General features: G+C 32.4%; 2 protein-coding genes across 2 annotated transcripts; one reads left to right on the top strand and one right to left on the bottom strand.

Annotated features, from left to right (window-relative positions):
- Positions 1–7,134: 7,134 nt before the first annotated feature.
- On the top strand, positions 7,135–8,491 carry LOC126882413 (uncharacterized). The gene is made up of 2 exons (XM_050647358.1): positions 7,135–7,882; positions 7,913–8,491. Exons 1-2 carry the CDS (start codon positions 7,213–7,215, stop codon positions 8,020–8,022), a joined length of 780 nt encoding a protein of 259 aa, XP_050503315.1. The 5' UTR covers positions 7,135–7,212; the 3' UTR covers positions 8,023–8,491.
- A 10,776-nt stretch (positions 8,492–19,267) lies between these two features.
- LOC126882412 (uncharacterized) lies at positions 19,268–19,945 on the bottom strand. Its single transcript, XM_050647357.1, has 2 exons — positions 19,431–19,945; positions 19,268–19,355 (listed from the first exon to the last, which is right to left on the bottom strand). The coding sequence occupies exon 1, from the start codon at positions 19,902–19,904 to the stop codon at positions 19,491–19,493; it is 414 nt and encodes a 137-aa protein (XP_050503314.1). The 5' UTR covers positions 19,905–19,945; the 3' UTR covers positions 19,268–19,355; positions 19,431–19,490.
- Positions 19,946–20,845: the final 900 nt, after the last annotated feature.

Below are 20,845 nucleotides of genomic sequence, written 5' to 3'. Positions count from 1 at the left end.
GAAATCACCGAACAATTAAGAACTTTTTGGGAAAAGCTTATTAACATTCTTAAAGTATCTAAAAAAGCTTTGTTTTTTGCAAAAGTTTCTAGCATCAAAAATAAACGAGTTACACTGAAAAAAAAAGTTAGCCCCTTTTTTTGGTAAAAATAATCGTGAAAACCTTCCTCTATTTAGCACCCTAAATAAAATTAATCGTTACCGCTTTACCATTTATTTTAACTGTATGTGTATTATTTATATGATATGTAAGTTTGATTGGTTTGAAGTGCTTATTTTTGAAAAAAAATTGGTTTTAGAGTGAAAAAAAACTCTAAAAATTTTTGAAATATGTCCTTTTATCAAAATAACTTAACAAGTATTAGTGATAAGAAAATTCTTAAACAGTAAAAAATGTAGGTTTTGCTATTATAGATATGCTAGTTTCATTTTGATTTTCTGTAAGACAAAAATTGGTGAAGAAAGCACTTTAAACCGGTGAGACTGACAGATCATATAAAAATAGATAAGTAACTAAATTGTTTGTAAAGCGGTAGCGATTAATTTCATTTGAGGAGCTAAACACGGTGAGATTTTCATGATATTTTTACCAAAAAAAAGAGAGCCAATTTTATTTTGAGCATAACTCGCTTATTTTTAATGTTAAAAACTTTTATAAACCATTAAAATAAAGCTTTTTATAAACACCTTAAAAAAGTTTTCATGGGTTTTTCCAGAAAAGCGCTTAATTTTTCGGCGATTTCAACTTGAAATATTTGATTTGGATTTAGACGAATAAGAACGTATTTTTCATGAGCTACAACTTTGTTTTTACTCGATTAATAGACTTTACTGATACACCATTTTTTCGGCATTTTATAAGCTACACTTTTGCTAAGGATATTTTTTCGATCAAATATTTACTTTTTTTAGTTATTTGCGAAAAACCGTCTGAAATCGTAGTTTTTTTTTGTCGAAAAAAATATACATTTTCAATCGCAAATAACTTGAAAAGTATTAACTTACGTAAAAAACTCCATAGAACAAAAGTTGTTTAAAATCAGTCAATTTATCCATTTCCGGTCTTATCTTGAACGCATGTTTTTTCAACACCCCCCCCCCCCCCCCAGTCATTGCAACCAACGGCACAATTTCAACGTTGAAGAACCTAAATCCAAATTTTCATGCACTTCTGAGTTGTCCCTGAAAATTACACGGTATCGCCGTATTTCCCGTTCATTTACTGGGCTAAATGTTTAAAGGCTGCGCCACAAACCATGCTTTATTACTCCTCCATTCTTCTTTTTCGAGGTTTTTTTCGCTCGAGACGTTTAACAGTTCTGGGTCCTTTTGTGTAAGAATTGCTGCTCCGGTCAGGTACCTATCTGACATTTTATTTTTTATTTTGAAGGAACTCGATAATCAAATTCTGTATATTTCCTACAGTGATCAATTACAAATAAATTGACAATAACTCAGAAACATGAAACTCGGAAATTTGTTTTTTTCTTAAATATAGCAAACTTGTAATTTGATACACATTTATAATAAGGAAGTTGCACATTTTTTTTTCTTACATAATAATGTTCAGTTTTGTATAAAAATGAGATTTCCAAAATTTCACGCTTCAAAAACTCATAATAACTTAGGAGTACAAATTTAAAGTCTTCTGTATTTTAAAATAGTTCAAACGACCCGTGACGTCACATAGTTTAACTATATGGTTCCGTTTATGGTTATATTTAGGTATATTCTTCTTCATTAATTTATTGGCCTCCACCTACTTGGGTATTTGGCCAACTCGTCGTCGCGGAATAAAGGAAAAATATTTATATTCTAATGACACTTATCGCATGTCATTGTAATAATATATGACATTGTTTGTTTGTTGAGATTCGAGTTTGATATAGTTATTGAAGGAAAGGAAAAATATTTACTATGGAAAATAAAACTATTTTGTAAAAGTACAAATTTTCTATGAATAGGTCAAACGATCAAAAACACTTGTAACGTCACATAACTGTATTTTCTACTGACGTCTAGAATGTCTAATTTAAAATTATATACAAATTTGTTTACTTTGTTGGTTCAGAATGCAAACTAGTCCAGAAAGCCACTGCGCATCCGCTAGGAAAAATATTCTAATTCGGATTTTTTGCACAATCTTACTCAACAAGGACTCCTTTTAACAAATTTGCATGTTGCCAGGACCAAAAGGTGGTCAAAAATTTTTTAAACGTTTTTTTTTTGTTTTTTTCCTAAAATTATTTTTTTTGCATGCAAAAAAGTTTTTTTAGGTTTTTTGGATCATTCCAAACAGAAAAGGTATTTAGTGACTTTTCTCTAAAAATGACAGTTTTTGACATATAAGCGATTAAAAATTGAAAAATTGCGAAATCGGCCATTTTTAACTCTCAAAAACTATGTGAAAAACTGAAAATTTTAATGTTGCCAAGGTAGGTAGATATTCTTTAAACATCGATTGATGAAATCTCGAAGAGTTTTTTGCAATACAATATTCCAGGGGTGGCCAAACTGCGGCTCGCGAGCCACATGCGGCTCTTTGAAGGATTACTTGTGGCTCTCGATTGTACCGGAGTTATTTTTCAATTTTGTATTAGATATGATTTAAAAAAAATTATTATCGTTCTATATGTGTTTCAAAATGTCTTTTAAATTACTGACAACAAACATGAAAGACTTTGTAACAAATTCCAGATCAAACTCTAAAATAAAAGTATAAGTTGACGCCGAATACCGAATTTTGGAAATTTGTAGCAGAATTCATGCTTGTCGAATTATTTCCATATTAGGAACAACGTACTTGTGTGAACCATTTTATTCCATTTTATAATTCGTGAAATCCTAACACCTATCAGTATTATCTAACCAGCATCTAAAATAATTACTGAGAAGTACTGCCACATATTAATCAGCAAATTGTAAAGAATTATCAAAAGAAGGAAAACAAAAATGTAATTAAGTTTTAATATTTCGTAATTTTATATCGGTTTTCAGTAAGTAAAAGTTCTGTTAAAAAAATTGTAAATGCCTTCTTTACATACTTTTTGAAAACGTATTTGATTGCGGCTCACGAAAAACTTTAACTTGTGAAAAGTGGCTCGGACTATTAAGGAGCTTGGCCGCCGATTGATTAGCAATTAAAAAACAAAGGAGTTTTGAATACTGTATTGCAAAAAACTCTTCGGGATTTCATCAATCGATGTTTAAAGAATATCTGCCTACCTCGGCAACATTAAAATTTTCAGTTTTTCACATAGTTTTTGAGGGTTAAAAATAGCCGATTTTGCAATTTTTCAATTTTTAATCGTTTATATGTCAAAAACTATCATTTTTAGAGAAAAGTTACTAAAGACCTTTTCTGTTTGGAATGATCCAAAAAACCTAAAAAAAAAAACTTTTTTCCATGCAAAGAAAATAATTTTAGGAAAAAAACAAAAAAAAACGTTTAAAAAATTTTTGACCACCTTTTGGTCCTGGCAACATGCAAATTTGTTAAAAGGAGTCCTTTTCGAGTAAGATTGAGCAAGAAATCCGAATTAGAATATTTTTCCTAGCGGATGCGCAGTGGCTTTCTGGACTAAACATATAACCGGATGACGTGACGACGCGTTTTGGGCTGGCTGCTATAATTTGAATTTTTAATCGTCTTTAGGGGCCAAACAAAACTTTTTATCTTTGATACATATTTTAAATTATGTTCTGTTGTGATTTATAACATTTTTTCGAATTTAAAACTTTATGCAAGTTCCCTATTATAGGCAAATATTGTACTGAACTATGAACAATGTTAACGATATCCAAATTATTTACAACAATTTATTGTAAATTCAAGTGTAAGTGATCAATCCCTTGGTTTTACAATAAAAATCGTTCTAACAATATCGTTAAAAATTTTCTTGTCGTCGAAAATTGTTTAAATAATTTACATGGTTAATTTAATATTAAATTCATTAACAAACGGCACATTCGTAATATACGAAAAGAATACATAAACGTTAAAAAGAAATGTCAAAGTCCATCAATAGGAACCGGAGATATAGTTTATAGCGCGAATTTTAAAGTACCTCCTCCACTAGTCCAGAGCTCCACATTTTGTAGTTTTGTACACGAATTTATTCAAAGGAAATATTTTTCAAACTTTGTACATTAAAACTTTAGTCCTTTATCTTTCAAATTTTGCTAATTAGGTGTTTTAATTGTTATAAACAAATAAGCTATGAATTTTCTAAAAGGTGAGTAACTTTGTCCCTCTTTGTCGTAGAACGAATGAATCAATAAACAGAATGTTAAGAAAACGTGAGGCTATAGTTGGGTTTTGATTTCGGTATTTTATAAATGCTAGAATATTCCACAGGGCCACGCGAACTTTGAGAAAAAATCACAGTTTGATTGGTACACCCGATATACAATGATAATTTACCTGTCTAGCAACAATATTATTACAGCGATATTGTTAAAGAATAAGGCTTATAACATATTTAAAAAAATCACTTAAATCGGAAGAGAAGTTAACGAAATTCGACACATCAAAAATGACCCATTTTTAATTTCTCGTTAATTTCTTGGAGAAGTGTATGTATCTCTTTATCAACCGATTCCTTACAGTTTTTTACTTATTCTTAGTCTGCTTTGAATTCACGTCAACACTATTAAGTTATTATACCTTTCAATGAAGGCCCTAAGCTATCTGTATGCTACACACACTTCTGTTTGGTTCATTAAGTGTATCTTTCATAAACACAGTAAACAGACTACCAATCGCTGAATTAATTACAACTTATCAGCTACCTAATTGATAAATTTTAACGACAACCATTAATTGGTCCTCGCCGAGCTCGTTTTATTTGATGTCTAGACCCAAAACATGGGCTGCCAATAATTTAGTTAACGAGAGGCTTTTGGTTCAGTTATAACTTCAAAAGGATATTGAAACTTTATTGGTCCATATCCGGCAAAATGTAAATTGGTAACATCACGTTTACTCTTGTGCCAATTTCGTCTAACGTTTAATTTGTTTATTTAATTCGGTTATAAATTAGTCCTTAAATTTCGAACAAGATATTTAAATACATTAAAAAAGCTATAGATATCGAACATGTTTTTATAAACTTAAATGAAGTAAAAAACTTCGTATCTATCAATCAATCAAACCTCAGAGAGTTTAAGAAAATCTGCAGACAAAAACAAAGAGCTACTTATAGAGCCTACAGTGAGGAAACCGAAGTTTTTCCGCAGGCTTCCAGGCTACAAAAAGCGCTCTCAAAAGATCCGCATCGGCATATCGGCATATTAACGAAGGAAGATGGATGTAAAACTTCCAACCTTTGCAAAAGTGCTGAGACCCTCATAAAAACACACCTCTCGGTTCTAGTGCCTCAAAAGTATCGAACTGGATGGAAGAAATAATCATACCCACACCGAATTACTGGCATCTTGCTAGAACATTTATTAGTAAGGATAAGGTAAGATGCGCCATTCGTGCTTCACCCCTCTCAAGTCACCAGGGTCTGACGGCATAAATCCAGCCCTACTACAGTGGCGACTGGATACCATTTTGCGACACCTTGTGGAAATGTTTAGAGCCTCCTTGGCTATTCCTAGAAAGTGAAGAGAGGTACGTGTGGTCTTCATACCAAAACCAGGTAGGATGGATTACGCCCTACCAAAGGCTTTCCGACCAATTAGCCTAACATCTTTTCTCTTGAAAAAGGATGGGAAAGGCTATGCGAGTGGTACATAAGGGATGAAGTTCTGGTTCATAACCCACTTCACCCAAATCAACATGCATATACTTCGGGAAGATCTACCGGTTCTGCACTGCATCAAGTAGTGGGAAGAATTGAAAGATAGCTGGATAATAAAGAATCCACCTTAGGTATATTCATAGACATTGAGGGAGCGTTTGATAAAACAACATTTCCAACCATCACCCAACAGCTCAATATCAGGAATATTCCCCTGGCCGTAAGCAAATGGATATTCAGTATGTTCTCTAATAGAGCAATAAGCATAAATGTAGAAGACGTTTCGGTTAGTGGCATGGTTAAGAGGGGATGTCCACAGGGGGGGTGTTATCACCACTCCTCTGGAACATAGTTTTGGATACTCTGGTTGACCAACTCAGCAAGAACGGTTTCTACACAATAGCCTATGCAGACGACATAACCGTCTTGCAAAGCGTTAAGTTTGAGAAGACACCATGTGAGAGATTATAAGTTGCTTTCAGACTAATAGAAACATGGTATAAAGAACACTCACTCTCTACAAGTCCAAAAAGGACAGAGATGGTCCTCTTTACCAGAAAAAGAAGGATCACGGGCTTAATACCCCCAAGGATTCTAAACTGCAGTCTAAACTTCTCTGAAAAGGTGAAATACAATATATTGCCTATGAATAGTGCCGGCGAACGGTCGGACGCACTTGGGCCTTTCGCCGCCCAGAGTGATCTCCTGGATCTACACTACTGTCATTAGGTCAATACTGACTTACGGAGCTATTGCTTGGATACCAAAAGTGCTACAGGCAACAGCGATCAACAAATTAAACCATATTCAGTGGATGGCTTGCCCAAATATAACAGGTGCCATGAAAACAACCCCAACTGCTGCAATGGAGTTGCTCATTGGCATCGCCCCTCTAGACATATATATCAAAGAGTTGGCGCTTATGACGATGATGCGATTGCCCTCAGCGGGTGCAACCCTTGATGTAGGAATGGGACAATTGAGATATCGTTTCTGGTGAGATCCATCCATCTGCAACCATTTTAGTGCTCCATTGCCTCGCCTATAGATACTTTTATAAAATTTGCTTGAAGAAACTTATATCCTTTACCAATTGTAAATTAATTAAATAATTCGGCTTAAATGTAAATATGTACAATACAATGTAAATCGATATTTTGTTAATAACCATGATGCGATAGAAATATAAATAAAAAATACGGCTGTGTGGTTCCATATAATATGTTTGTACTATTTATAGAACTTAAATACAACAAATCGAAAATAGAAGATAATTAACAGTTGGAACAGCCTGTTTGATCCTATAAGCAGCATATCAACAAATCGACGTCACTTGATTAATTTATCAAAATTCATATCGATTTATCGCTTAAAGATTAAATAGGTCTGCAATCAACCATAAGAAATTAATCTGCGTACATTTTGTTAGTTGATTCGTATAAACAGTAACAGTGATTTATTTAAAATGTCTACAATCGAAATAGAGTTACTCAATCTTTCAAAAAGTGATCTAGTTTCCATAATAATAAACAAAAAAGTGTCTGACAATATCAAAATTAGTAACGAACTTGCAGATTTTCTAGCGAATAAAAGTGGATCTATTGAAATGACTACACAAACTCCTTGTGAAGACATTCGTTTCCTTCTACTAAACTGTGAATTGACTGTGGCTAAATGTGAAATTAAAGCTAACAAACGAGTGATGGCAGAAATGGAAAAATCGTCAAAACATCAAGACCATATCGCAAAGTTACTTACAGGTAATATACAAACGTTAAAAGAAGAAGCATTAAAGGCTCGTAATGAAGCTGCATCACGGAAGACCTACAGTACAACAAACAACATTACAGATGCAATGCAGTACAACAACATCAGCAGTGGAGCTAGCGAAGATGTCAGGAAAGTAGCATTATTAGGAGATGGTACCGATCAATCCGGTGCTACTAGTGCTCAACCAGAAGCTGCAGCTGCGAAGCCAAAGAAAGGTGGATTTCTTTCGAAACTAACTTCAAAATTGCCCTTAGGAAAACTGCCATTACCAGCAGGAGGCTTACCTGCTGGCCTTCCAACTGGAGGTCTCCCTGCCGGAGGTGTTCCTGCTGGAGGTCTCCCTGCAGGAGGTCTTCCTGCAGGAGGTCTTCCTGCAGGAGGTCTTCCTGCAGGAGGTCTTCCTGCTGGAAGCCTTCCCACTGGGGGCTTACCTGCTGGACTGCCTGCTGAAAACTTACCTTCCGAAAGTTTACCTACTCCTCCAGCTACTGTTCCAAAGGTGTAGATGGCTCGTGTGAAGTAAAAACTGTGTTTTCGAAGTTTAGTGTAAACTCAAGCGATGCAAAAAAGTTTTTGGGTAATTTTATCCTATTTTATGTGTCTATAAGTGAATTTCTAAATATATGATTGTTGTCTATACTGTTAAAAAATCTTGTGCACCATTTGACTATAATATTGATTGTTAACATAACAGCTTTTATGTGTATCAAGTTTTGTAAGTAATAACAGATTAATCATAATAAACGAGCATATAGATTTTTGAGTATTTTAACTTCAATTTTGTTTTGTGTTTAAATCATAACTTCATCTTCCTATTCGCGATTGAAAACAAAGTATCTTGCCTCTGGTGGAATAAATTTAAACCACATAAGTGGTATAACCAAACCAGAAAATTGTCGATGTGAATGGAATTTGGTTACTATTATGAATTTTTTAGTAAATTTCAGCATTATGAGTACATTAAAATATTTTAAATCAAATCGGTATTTTTCTCTTCCTCAATTGAATGTTTGTTTATATACCATTTATACTGCATTCGACCTGCCCTCTACATTCAGTTTTAATCGCGAATCTTGTATTGGCGCTACAAGCCTGTGCGGCTTTTGTCCTGCTTTAACTATCTATCTGTCTAATCAGCCCTAAACATCCATCCTTGGATATAGGAATCCTCTTCCTTCTTCCATGCCTCTCTATATTGGGCAATTTGCATTCATTTTGACCCAGTGTGCTTCTTCAGGTCATCTGACCATCGCATTTGTGACCTTCCCCTTTTTCGTTTGTGGTTCCACGGTCTCCAATGTATAATCGTCTTAGTTCACCTTTCATCCTTCTGCCGTAGGGTGTGTCCGGCGAACTTTCATTTAAGCTTTGCTACTTGGGTTGAGACATCCTTCACTTTTGTTTTGTTACGGATCCATTGGTTTCTTTTTCTGTCTGATAGTTTAATGTTCAGCATTTGTCTTTCCATGGATCTTTCTGTCTTTGCTATTTTTTCCATATTTTTTTTGTAAACGTCCATGTCTGAGAGCCATATATTAGAACAGGGAGTATACATTGATTGAAGACTCTTGTTTTTAGATATTGCGGGTATTTTCTGTTCTTTAGAATATAAGACAGTTTTCCGAATGATGCCCAGGCCAATCTTATTCTTCTCTTTATTTCTTCAGTCCGATTTCCTTTATTTAATCTAGTGATTTATCCTAGATATATATACTCTTTTACTTGTCCTATTTTTGGGTGTGCCACTGTAATTATTAGTTCTTCTTGTTGATTGGTCATGGTTTTTGTTTTACTATAATTCATCTTCAGTCCTATCTTTGTCGATTCTCTATCTAGTTCTTCCATCATTCTTTGTAGTTCTTCACTTCTTTCTGTTATTAATACAATATCATCAGCATATCGTAAGTGATTCAGATATTGCCCGTTTATGTTTATACCCAAGCCATCCCAGTGTAGTTGTTTGAACACATCTTCTAGAGCTTGGTTGAATAGCTTGGGCGAGATGGTATCTACTTGTTTTACTCCTCGGTTTATTTTAATAGGCTCCGTTTGTTTCATTAGGTTAATAGTTGCTGTTGCCTTATTATATATATATTTGTAATTAAGTCGGTATATCTGTAGTCTATTCTGCTGTTTTGTAGGGAATTCTTTACTGCCCAGTGTTCCACACTATCAAATGCTTTTTCGAAGTCAATAAATGCCATGTATAGTGGGATATGATATTCGTTAGCTTTTTCGATTAATATCTTCATCGTTAAAAGGTGGTCACTTGTACTGAAGTTTTTTCTAAATCCGGCTTGTTCTCTTGTCTGGTATCCATCTAATTTAGTTGTTAATCTGTTTGTTATCTTGATTAATAGTTTGTACATCACATTTAGTAAAGTTATGGGTCTGTAATTCTTTAGATCCTTTTTATCTCCTTTCTTAAATAGTAACAGTGTTACTGCTTCGTTCCAAGTGTTGGGTATTTGTTTTATCATTAAAATTTTATTCATAAGTATGTACAAAACGTCTCTAGTTGTTTTCTCACCATTTTTTAGCATTTCTACAGTTATCCCGTCTTTTCCTGGCGATTTATTATTCTTTATCTCCTTAAGTGCTCTTTCTTTCTCATTCTTACTGATTTCTGGTTGTAAGTCGGAATTGACATTTTTTATTTTTATTTGTAGTTGCTTAAGGATTTCTTGTGTTGGTTTCTGTTTTGTATTGTACAGGTTTTTATAATATTCTTGTGTTATCTGTATAATTTCTTCTATATTATTGGTCTCTATGCCTTCTTTGTTCTTTACACTATTAATCTGTATACTTCCAAGCTGTGGTTTTAAGCACTTCATATTTTTATTATGTTCAATAGTTTTTTCTATTTTTTCTTCCTGTACTCTCCTTTGACTTTCCTTAATGTTCCTTCTGATAGCTTTGTTTACCTCTTTGTAATCTGCTGTGTTTCTCTTATCTTGCTCTATTAATGTTTTTCTTTTGCTCATGAGGTTTTTTGTTTCCTGGTAAATATAGTTTTCCTTTTTTATCCTTGTTTGTGCTACCTCTTTTCCCGCCTTTGCTAATGTATCGGTTAACAGCTGATTTATTTAGTCGATATTTTTGTTTTCCAAATCTCTAGTGACCGGTATACTTTCCCTTATTTGTTGTTTATATTCCTCTTTTGCTTTCTTAAGTTTTCCCTGCTTTAACTACATTTTTATATTCTGCACTGACAGCTTTCTTTTATTTGCTTTTCTGTAAATGCTTTAATATGCTTTTGTTCTTTGCTTGTCTTAGACTCTCCAACTTTAACAGAGCAAATTCCTGCTTCTTTGTCCTTGACTATTTCATATTTTTATTCTTGATATTATTTTTAGAGTATTTTAAAAGCTAAACTGTTGTGACTTCACAAATATTTTGCTCTGTATTAAGTCGTCGAGCTACAACGACAAAGATCCAAATATTCCAGTCAAATGTCATGTCTCTTCTACTCTACAAATATGAAATACCTGTCTTTGTCAACAAATACCTACGAAGAATTGTTCGTATTTTCTAGTCTATCATCATCAGAAACCAAGATTTGCTAAACCTGACCCAACAAAAGAGGGTAGAAAATGAAATAAAGTCCAGAAACTGGGGTTGGATTGGCTACACACTTCGACAAAATAGCTTGAGTATTGCAAAACCTACCCTAGAGTGGAATCCTCACGTAAAAAGAAAAAGCCCAGCACAAATTTGGAGAAAATCAATCATGGACGAGGTAAGAGGTCAAGGAAAGCCATGGAATGACATGAAGACCTTAGCGGAAAATACAACTCGATGCATTTTTTGAATTGTTGACAAATGGCGCTATAATCGGCGCTATAATACGATTCATTAGCTCCATCTATCAACAATTCTAAAAAATGTTTCGAATAATAGTCTGGGCTGATTATCGGAGAATAGGCCATTTTTGGGAAAAGTTATTTACCAGCAATTTTATTGCTGGAATCGAATTATAAGATCCTATATATTAATAATATAGGTATGCAAAGTCCTCAGATAGTGTGCTACTTTTTTTTATAAACAAAATGGCGCCCGAAAATCGTGTTTTTTTCAATTATTGCTCTAGAACTCCGAAGATTTTAACTTTACAACAAAAACACTCAAATAAAAATTCACCGCGATTAAATTCTGCATAGAGACGTGTTTTTCCCGATCTGCTCCGATGAAAATTTTCCTAGGAAAATGCGGGTTTTCCCAACAAAATCTTTAATTTTCAAATAAAGTTTTAGATAAGTAATTATTTACCAATAATTAAATAATTTGGTGACTTAAAAGCCTTCTTGGTTTAGATTATAGTTCCAGAAGCTGATGAAAATTTAACGAATATTTTAGCAACAATTCAATTGTTAATTAATAATTTACGGTCGCCATAATAACCAAAATAATTATGATACACTGATCAACCTTTGAAATCTTATAAAGATGAGATGCCTATTTAACATTTTGTCGACAAAATATAAATTTTTTATTTTATTGCATAATCCTTAAATGTTTAAAAAAAATAGTTATAAACAAATTAACGTTTCTCAGAAAGCTTTTATTATATTATAATTTTAAAAAATAGCTAAAATGCGCATTTCAAATATCTTGAAAATGAATGCTTTAAAACTTTTTTGCAACCATTTGCAAAAAAGTTATGAAACAGCAAAGTAAACATACGATTACTACGGTGTTAATAATTTTTTTTAATTCTTTCAAAGCGTAAAAGTGATCTTAAAGTACAAGCTAATTATTTATAAAACAATATCGATTATCAGCTTGATGGTTATATTTTAATTAAAGATTATAAATATATTTTTTTGTAATTTACACGCGCGAAAGTAAAATAATACAGTACCGTAGCTACCCGCCCACATACACAACTCGCGCGAGTTTAAGCGTGTCAGTCGCTTCGAGTGAACATTTTATCTCCGGCTCTGTATCAAGCCTACTTTCGCGCTAAAAATTACAAAGAAAAGTATTTTTAATCTTTGATTAAAATATAACCATTGCAGTAATTTTTGACATTCTTTGTGAGTAATTAGACTGTACCATAGACTCACTTTTAAGCTTTGAAACAATTAAAACAAATTATAAACAATGGAGATATCGTATATTTATTTTGCTGTTTCCTAACTTTTTTGCAAATAGTTGGAAAAATTTTTTAAATCATTCATTTTCAAGACCTATGAAATACGCATTTTAAGTATTTTTTAAAATTAGAATATAATAAACAATTTTAGAAATGTTAATTTGTTTATAACAATTTTTTAAGCATTTAAAGATTATGCAAAAAAATGAAAAATTTATATTTTGTCGACAAAATATTAAATAGGCATCACACCTTTATAATCTTTCTAAGTTTGATCAATGTCTCATGATTATTTTGGTTGTTATTGCGACTGTAAATTGTTAATTAACAATTGAATTGTTGCTAAAATATTCGTTTCATTTTAACCGGCTTCTGAATTTATAATCTATACCAAGAAAGCTTTTATTTCACCAAGTTATATAATTATTGATAAATAATTACTGGCCCAAAAAATTTATTGGAAAATTCGAGATTTTGTTGGGAAAACCCACATTTTCCGGGGTAAATTTTCGTCGGAGCAAATCGGGAAAAACATGCCTCTATGTAGAATTAAATTGGGGTGAATTTTTATTTGAGTATTTTTGGTGTAAAGTTAAAATCTTCGGAGTTATAGAGCAATAATTGAAAAAAATACGATTTGTCGGCGCCATTTTGTTTATAAAAAAAGTAGCACACTATCTGTGGACTTTGCATACCTATATTAATAATATACCGGGTGGTGAATTGGAAAGCGGGCCATAGGAAACTCAATGTAAAATTCTAAACTGTTGAATTCCTGCTTCCCTAATTATTTTACATCAAAAGTCATAAGAAACTATTTGTAGAGAATTGAAATCTGTATTGAAAAAAACTGTTAATATTGTTCTACGAACAATAATTATTCAAAATTTTGTAAAAATATAATACATTTTTCAGAGTAATACGCCAAAGTTAGGCCACACGCAATACCATAATGTGTATAAGGTTGCATTTGTTGACAATAAATTTATTATATTAACAATTTGAACTGTCAATTTTTTTATTTATTTTATCAATTACTGTTTAAAACACAATAAAGTTGATAAGATACCTTTAGTTAAGGAGAAGTATTAATAATAAAGATATCTTCTTCAGTCAATAATGTGCTCACTGTCAGTTAAATAATAACGTGTGGCCTAACATGCCCACACATACCTACTGCGGTAAATACATTATATTTTTCAAAATTTTGGAATGTGTTTAAATCGTAGAACAATTGTAACTTCTGTTTCTAATACAGATTTCAATCCTCTACAAATAACTTCCGATGATTTTTGATGTAACATAATTAGGGAAGCAGAAATTCAACAGTTTAGAATTTTACATTGAGTATCCTATGGCCCGTTTTCCGATTCACCACCCGGTATAGGATCTTATTATTCGATTAAAGCAATAAAATTGCTGGTAAATAACCTTTCTTTGTACTTTACTAATTAGACCAACGTATTATAACTATTTTTTTTTCAAAATTTAAAGATTATGCAAAAAAAAAGAAAAATTTATATTTTGTCGATAAAATATTAAACAAGCATCTCATCTTTATAATCTTTATAAGTTTGATCAATGTATCATGATTATTTTGGTTATTATTGCGATCGTAAATTGTTAATTAACAATTGAATTGTTGCTAAAATATTCGTTTAATTTTCACCAGCTTCTGGAATTACAATCTATACCAAGAAATCTTTGATGTCACTAAGTTATTTAATTATTGATTAATAATTACTTACCTAAAACTTTATTTGAAAATTATAGTTTTTGTTAGGAAAACCAACATTTTCCGAGGAAAAGTTTCGTCGGAGCAAATCGTGAAAAACATATCTCTATGCAGAATTTAATTGCGGTGAATTTTTATTTGGGTGTTTTTGTTGTAAAGTTAAAATCTTCGGAGTTATAGAGCAATAATTGAAAAAATACGATTTGTCGGCGCCATTTTGTTTATAAAAAAAGTAGCACACTATCTGCGGACTTTGCATACCTATATTATTAATATATAGGATCTTATAATTCGATTCCAGCAATAACATTGCTGGTAAATAACTTTTCCATGAATTTTGCTAATTAGCCCAGAGTATAAATGTTTCTTATTATTTCGTGAGCAATACAAAACTGCAATAAAAAATGGGGGTTCCTATTTTTAAGAGTTTAGAGTTATCCCCCACCCCAGCTTTAAAGTGTGGAGTAGGTGGTCGTGTTTGGTGGCATTCGATAGGTTGTTAAAACAAATTAAACACGTTTTTTTTTCTTTTTCATTTGAAAGTGAATTTCTCAAGAAATTAGATCCTTTCTATAATTTACCTATGGTATTATCACGATAAACCGTTTTTTCAGATTACAGCGCCATCTATCCATAATTCGAAAAAATCTCTCGAATTAAAGTTGCTCACTTTTACGTAAGGAATCCAAATCTCCGATAAAAATTGGGGGTTTCCATTTAAGATTTTAAAATTACCCCTCACCCCACCTTCAGGGAGTAGAGGGGGTCGTGTTTGGTGTCATTCGATAGATTTTTTAAATTATTGAACACGTATTTTTCAGTTTTTCGATCCGATGTTCATTTCGCGAAATATTCGACCATTCCGCTACTTTTGGGACACATAATAGATTATAATTGCATTGAAATGCTTTTAATATGTTAAGCACAACTATCTTTCACTTGTAACAGTATGTACAATGTACATACATATTAAAAATTTGTATAACAAAAGGTTATACGAATGAAGAACAAAAAACGTTGTTATCCAAATAAAATTAAAATCTACAAGCCCGCGTTATTGAAAAATCTGTCACTGTGCAGACAACAAATGAATAGATTAAAATTTTTCGAGTACACAATGGTTTGTTCAACATAGTCAGAATTTTTAACCATTTGTAAGATTGATGGAAAACTATGAAAACAAACGTGCAGTTTAAATTTCCGGGGGAAGGGCCTTTACTCGTAGCAGAGGAGGAGGAGGTATCATCCAGACAGGTGATCGCTCAAACTGACATGATTGTTATTGTCCAGGAAATGTAATTAATTCTAACGCAGCATTTGTAAAAGCTGCAACGAATATTCTATTTTACCGCTTTTTTTTGTCACGAAATAGCTAAAAGTGAAACGACATTTTTAAATCATACAGTTGTGAGGTTTTTGTTTAACCAAAATGAAAATGTCAAACGCATATTGAAAATATAATGCTGTAAAAAGCTGTTATATTATGTATGTATATCTAATAAGTATATTAATAGTATGTATCTACATATACACTGCACGTCAGAGAAAACGGGCACCCCACAAAATGAGTCATTTTTAATGTCTCCAATTTTCTAAACCTGCCGTCCGATTTAAGTGATTTTTTTAATAATATGTTTTGGCCTTATTCTTTAACAATATCACTGTAGTAATATTGTTGCTAAACAGGTAAATTTTCGTTGTATACCGCGTGGACGGATCAAACTGTGTTTTTCTCAAAGTTCGCAACACCCAGTGGAATATTCTAACATCTATAAAATACTAAAATTAAAACCCAACTATGAGGTTTTCTTAACGTTCTATTTTTTGACTTATTCACATATGTTGGATAATAAAAAAGTTAGGTAATTTAACATCTAGCCATGTTCTTCATCAGTACAGGGTGTCTCTAAATAAGTGCGACATACTTTAAAGGGTAATTCCTCGTGAGAAAATTCGTTACCGAGATACGGGATGTTGAATTTTGTCTTACAAACTGACGATTTATTTATTGCTCCAAAACCGGTTAAGGTATGCAAATGTGGTAGATTTTAAGAGGTAGTTCTTCTTAAAAGGTAGTGTACCTTCTAATTTATTTAAATAAACACAATTTTAATTTTTCCCATATACTCAACAATTTTACTCAACACTTAGCTTCATCCGACCTCACTTTAGACATAGCTTAGATATTTTTTCCAACTGCATTAGTTTTTCCTTGCCTTAGATGTTATTTAACATAAAAGGACAGAATAAAGAAATTTGGACTAAGCTTTTAAAACAACCAGTCTTTGAAATTTGTGTTGATGAATCCATCTATATCCTATAAACTCATAAAGAAGTTTTGCATTTACAACATTTCTCAGCATTTAATATCACAACCCCTATTTAGTTGTCTCATTTTTATTTCAGCCAGCTTTATCAGCCATCATTTGTGTTGTGTCACAAATATTAATTATTAGTCTAAGAGCTAGTGATCCCTCCGACTAACGGTCGTCCTGTAAGGCTAGAAATTTTTCTAGTGATAATTCATAGCACACCAAGGCTAAAAACCATGACCTGGCAGGCCTCAGTGGTGCACGTGTATCTACCAGGTGAATCGAAAAGTGCAAATTTAGGGGGTAAAATAAACTTTCTCCTGTAAGGTTTAAATTTAAGTATGTGTTTGAGTAAGTCGTTTAGAAGAAATGTGTACAATGACAGGCGATTCTGAAGAGCATAAGACCTTGCCAGGCGAAGGGAAAGATTATGGGTTTTTCCTAAAATTATTCTTTTTGCATCGAGCAAATTTTTTTAGGTTTTTTGAATCATTTCAAACAGAAAACGTCTTTTGTAATTTTTCTCTTAAGTTAATAGTTTTTGTTATATGAGCGATTGAAAATTTTGAAAATTGAGAAATCGGCCATTTTTAACCCTAAATCGGACATTTATCTAAAAATTTCAATGTTGCCAAGGTACGTAGATATTCTTTAAACATTGATTGATGAAATCCCGAAGAGTTTTTTGCAATAAAATATCGAAAACCCCTTTGTTTTTTTAATTGCTAATCAAGCGTGTGCGACACTGTAGTATGAGGACGTTTGAGTTTGCATAAATTCATTATCTCGATAATGGGCAAATTTCAAGAGAAATCCTCAGACAGGTCGATTTTTATTTTTGAATTAGGACTTTTTGGCATATATATAATACTAGTGACGTCATCCATCTGGGCGTGATGACGTAATCGATGATTTTTTTAAATAAGAGTAGGGGTTGTGTGATAGCTCATTTGAAAGGTTATTTAATTATCTATTCAGTAATATAAACATTAACATAATTATTTATACAGGGTGTACAAAAAAAAATTTCTTCTATTTGTCAAATTTAATCAAAGTTAATTTAATAAAAAAAATCTTTGTACACCCTGTATAAATGATTATGTTAATGTTTATATTAGTGAATAGAAAATTCAATAACCTTTCAAATTAAGCTATCACACAACCCATACTCTCATTTAAAAAAATTATCGATTACGTCATCACGCTCAGATGGATGACGTCACTAGTATTATATATGCCAAAAAGTCCTAATTTAAAAATTTGTAATCGACCTGTCTGAGGATTTCTCTTGAAAGGGCCTAGCCGGGTAAGATGGTGAAAAGTGCCCCCAAGCCGATTCGAATTCCATATAGGCCACTTTTTAGCACATATAGAGGATATCACTTTCTGAAATTTTTAACCCCCTAGGTGGTCACGTGACCCCCCTAGAGCCTAATTAAGCTTTTTATGTTTTTATTTTTTATCTCAGCCGCATCGAGAGCTAGCCAAAAACTTTATTTAAAAAATTTGTAAGTTTAAAAAAGATCTATATGAAAAAATTTTTTTTTTAATTTTTGGCGGGAAATTCGAATTTTTAGAACAATTTTAAACTTTTAAATAAGTCTGAAAAAAAAACTAAGACACTCGTTTTTACGAAAATCAATTATAATGTGTATTTTTGCACAATCTTTCACCCTGAAATTTTTCAGATTTTTAAAATTGGTGAAACGTACCTTTAGAAATGAAAAACCGCATTTTTTCGCTTTTTTCGGGTATTTTTTGAAGAAAATCCAGTATTAAAAATCAGAAAAAAAATTTTGCGCATTTAGCATAATTTTTAGATTGTTCAATACCTTCTATGTAAATAATATATTCTTCATTCTTAACGATAAAATCATTAGTTTAAGAGATTTTTGAAGTTAAAACCGAAGGGATATAATGCATTACTCAAAAAAACTCTGCGTTTCATTTTAACTTCAGATATCTCGAAAACTAACGATTTTATCGTTACGAATTAAGAATATATTATTTTCATACAAAGTATTGGAGAATCGAAAAATTGCACTAAAATAGCAATTCCGCCAGTGACGTAGAATTTAGGAAGGGTCAACCAATCATTCTCCCCTGTCGTACGCCTCTGGTAGTAGCCTGAAACATTTGTTTAACATAATTTAGTAGGGTGTATAGTACCTACACTTGCTGCCAAATATGACAAGGATATGTCAAATAATCTTAAAGTACTGGGTACAAATATAATTTTTTAATTGATTAATAAAACACCTTGTAACTAGCCACATTTTATTTAAGTGATTTGGGTATTTGGTTATTGGATCTTAATCTTTTGAGCCCAAGAATCTACTATTAAAATATTTCTAATTATTAATGAAACACCCTGTATATTTATAAACGATATACATAATGAATACATTCTATAATAATATTATAGAACCCACTTAATAGTACGTATTAGTTATAACAGTATTTTAAAAAAGATATTTATTGAAGTTATTTACATAAGTGCAACAATATACATAATATTATAATACATAAATTGAATATACAGTCGACGCCGATGCTAGAAACTGTTACAAATCCTAGCCGGGACCAAGCCACTTGGACATTGTTATATGTTATACTAGATGATGACGGAACACTATTTGGACACTATTGATTGAGCATTGGAGAGTTACGTCGAAATAATTGTTTGACCTCGTAATCTAAAATTTTTAACTTAATTTAATAACCTATGTTGAAAAAAGTTTTCCATTGCTAACATTAAAAAAAGTACTTACTTATATTTTTTGTAGGGAGCGAAATGGCCCTGTTGCAATAGTTTAATATCGTTTTTGCATTCAATCTTCATCACTGTCTTCATTTATAACAGGTATAACATTGGAATCAAATATGTTTGTTAGTATTTTTGCTGGATTTACAATTTTAGCTAGATATCTTGCATTTGATAAGTAGTAGATGATAGCGGCTACATGTGAGCAACATCCTATTGTTCTGGCACCATTTGCGCAATCGCAATAATGGCGTTTGATTCCACTGGTACCAATTGAATGAGGCTGATAGTGAATGTAACAGTTGTATGTTTTAGCCTTTATATGTCTCGAACGAACTTGAATTTTAATTATGTCTGCAGTTTCTTTCAAGAACTGTAGATCCACTTTATTATCTTCAGTAATTAACTCGGCCAAATATGAAATTGATTGTTTCAGTTGATATGTACCTGTGAAGAAAGTTATTAAATCTTGTTCTGTCATTTCGGGGAAATCTAAAACATCATTGGACTGGAGTGGTTGAAATAAAGTGTTCCGCCTACCCCATCTATTTTCTTCACATTCTTGAAGCAACGTATTCTCTAAACTTTTTATTTTGTTGATTTGTGCAATTATTTCGTTTTTACTTGAAACTTCGGAAACGTATCTCTTTCCAAATGTGTTTATCAAAAAACCCGCTATCTTACAATATAGAGCTGCGTTGGGAATCATCTTGTTATCGAACTGATTATGCAGAAGTTTATACTTTTGGCTTATTACACCATGTACAGCTTCGACAACCCAACGAACCATTGTAACCATACGTGACTCATTGGCTTCTATACTTGTGAGTTGCTTCCTTTTTCCCTTTAATGCAGGCATCAGTGCTTGAAATTGAAGGTTTGACAGTTTTTGTATAACGTCGCGGAACCCTCTATCCAAAAAAAATTTATCTCCTTCCTGCAAAAGCGTTATCAATCCATTTGGGTCATTGAGAATACTCTCAAGAATTTTAGCATCGTTGTCAGTTGCATAGTACGGGCCGAGTATGTCTATGATGTAGCCATTGGTAGTGCAAATTGTAAAAGGTTTACACAGAGGAGCTTTTTTTTGTCCAGAGTATGATTTTCTTTGATATTCATTATTACTGCTTTTCTCGTGACGGAGATATGTGCCATCACATACGAGACCTAGCTGATCGCCCCGAATATCATACAATATTTTGGCAACCGGCGCGGTTTGGTCGATTAAATGTTGTCGATTAGCAGCTTGAATTCCAAAACGAGATGGCAAAACATCTTTCTCAAAAGAACTTAAAATCGATGCAGAAAAATCCGATACTTGTTGAGGGCGCTCAAGTCCAAGTACAGCTGCAATTGTGTTGTTTGAGTTTCCTGATCGTAATTTAAAAAGAAATACGACCAATGCTTGAATTATATTTCTCG

This window comes from Diabrotica virgifera, chromosome 3 (genome assembly GCF_917563875.1).
Source record: "Diabrotica virgifera virgifera chromosome 3, PGI_DIABVI_V3a".
Classification (NCBI taxonomy): Eukaryota; Metazoa; Arthropoda; class Insecta; order Coleoptera; family Chrysomelidae; genus Diabrotica; species Diabrotica virgifera.
Note: the sequence above shows the minus strand (reverse complement) of the source record. Positions and strands in the feature narration are given on the sequence as shown.

What these genes read in the sequence shown, in the direction of transcription:
- LOC126882413 (XM_050647358.1), top strand. Translation starts at nt 7,213, where the DNA reads ATGTCTACAATCGAAATAGAGTTACTCAATCTTTCAAAAAGTGATCTA. An exon ending in AGGAGGTCTTCCTGCAGGAG is followed by an intron (nt 7,883 to 7,912) that starts GTCTTCCTGCAG and finishes TTCCTGCAGGAG; the next exon opens with GTCTTCCTGCTGGAAGCCTT.
- LOC126882412 (XM_050647357.1), bottom strand. Translation starts at nt 19,904, where the DNA reads ATGACAGAACAAGATTTAATAACTTTCTTCACAGGTACATATCAACTG.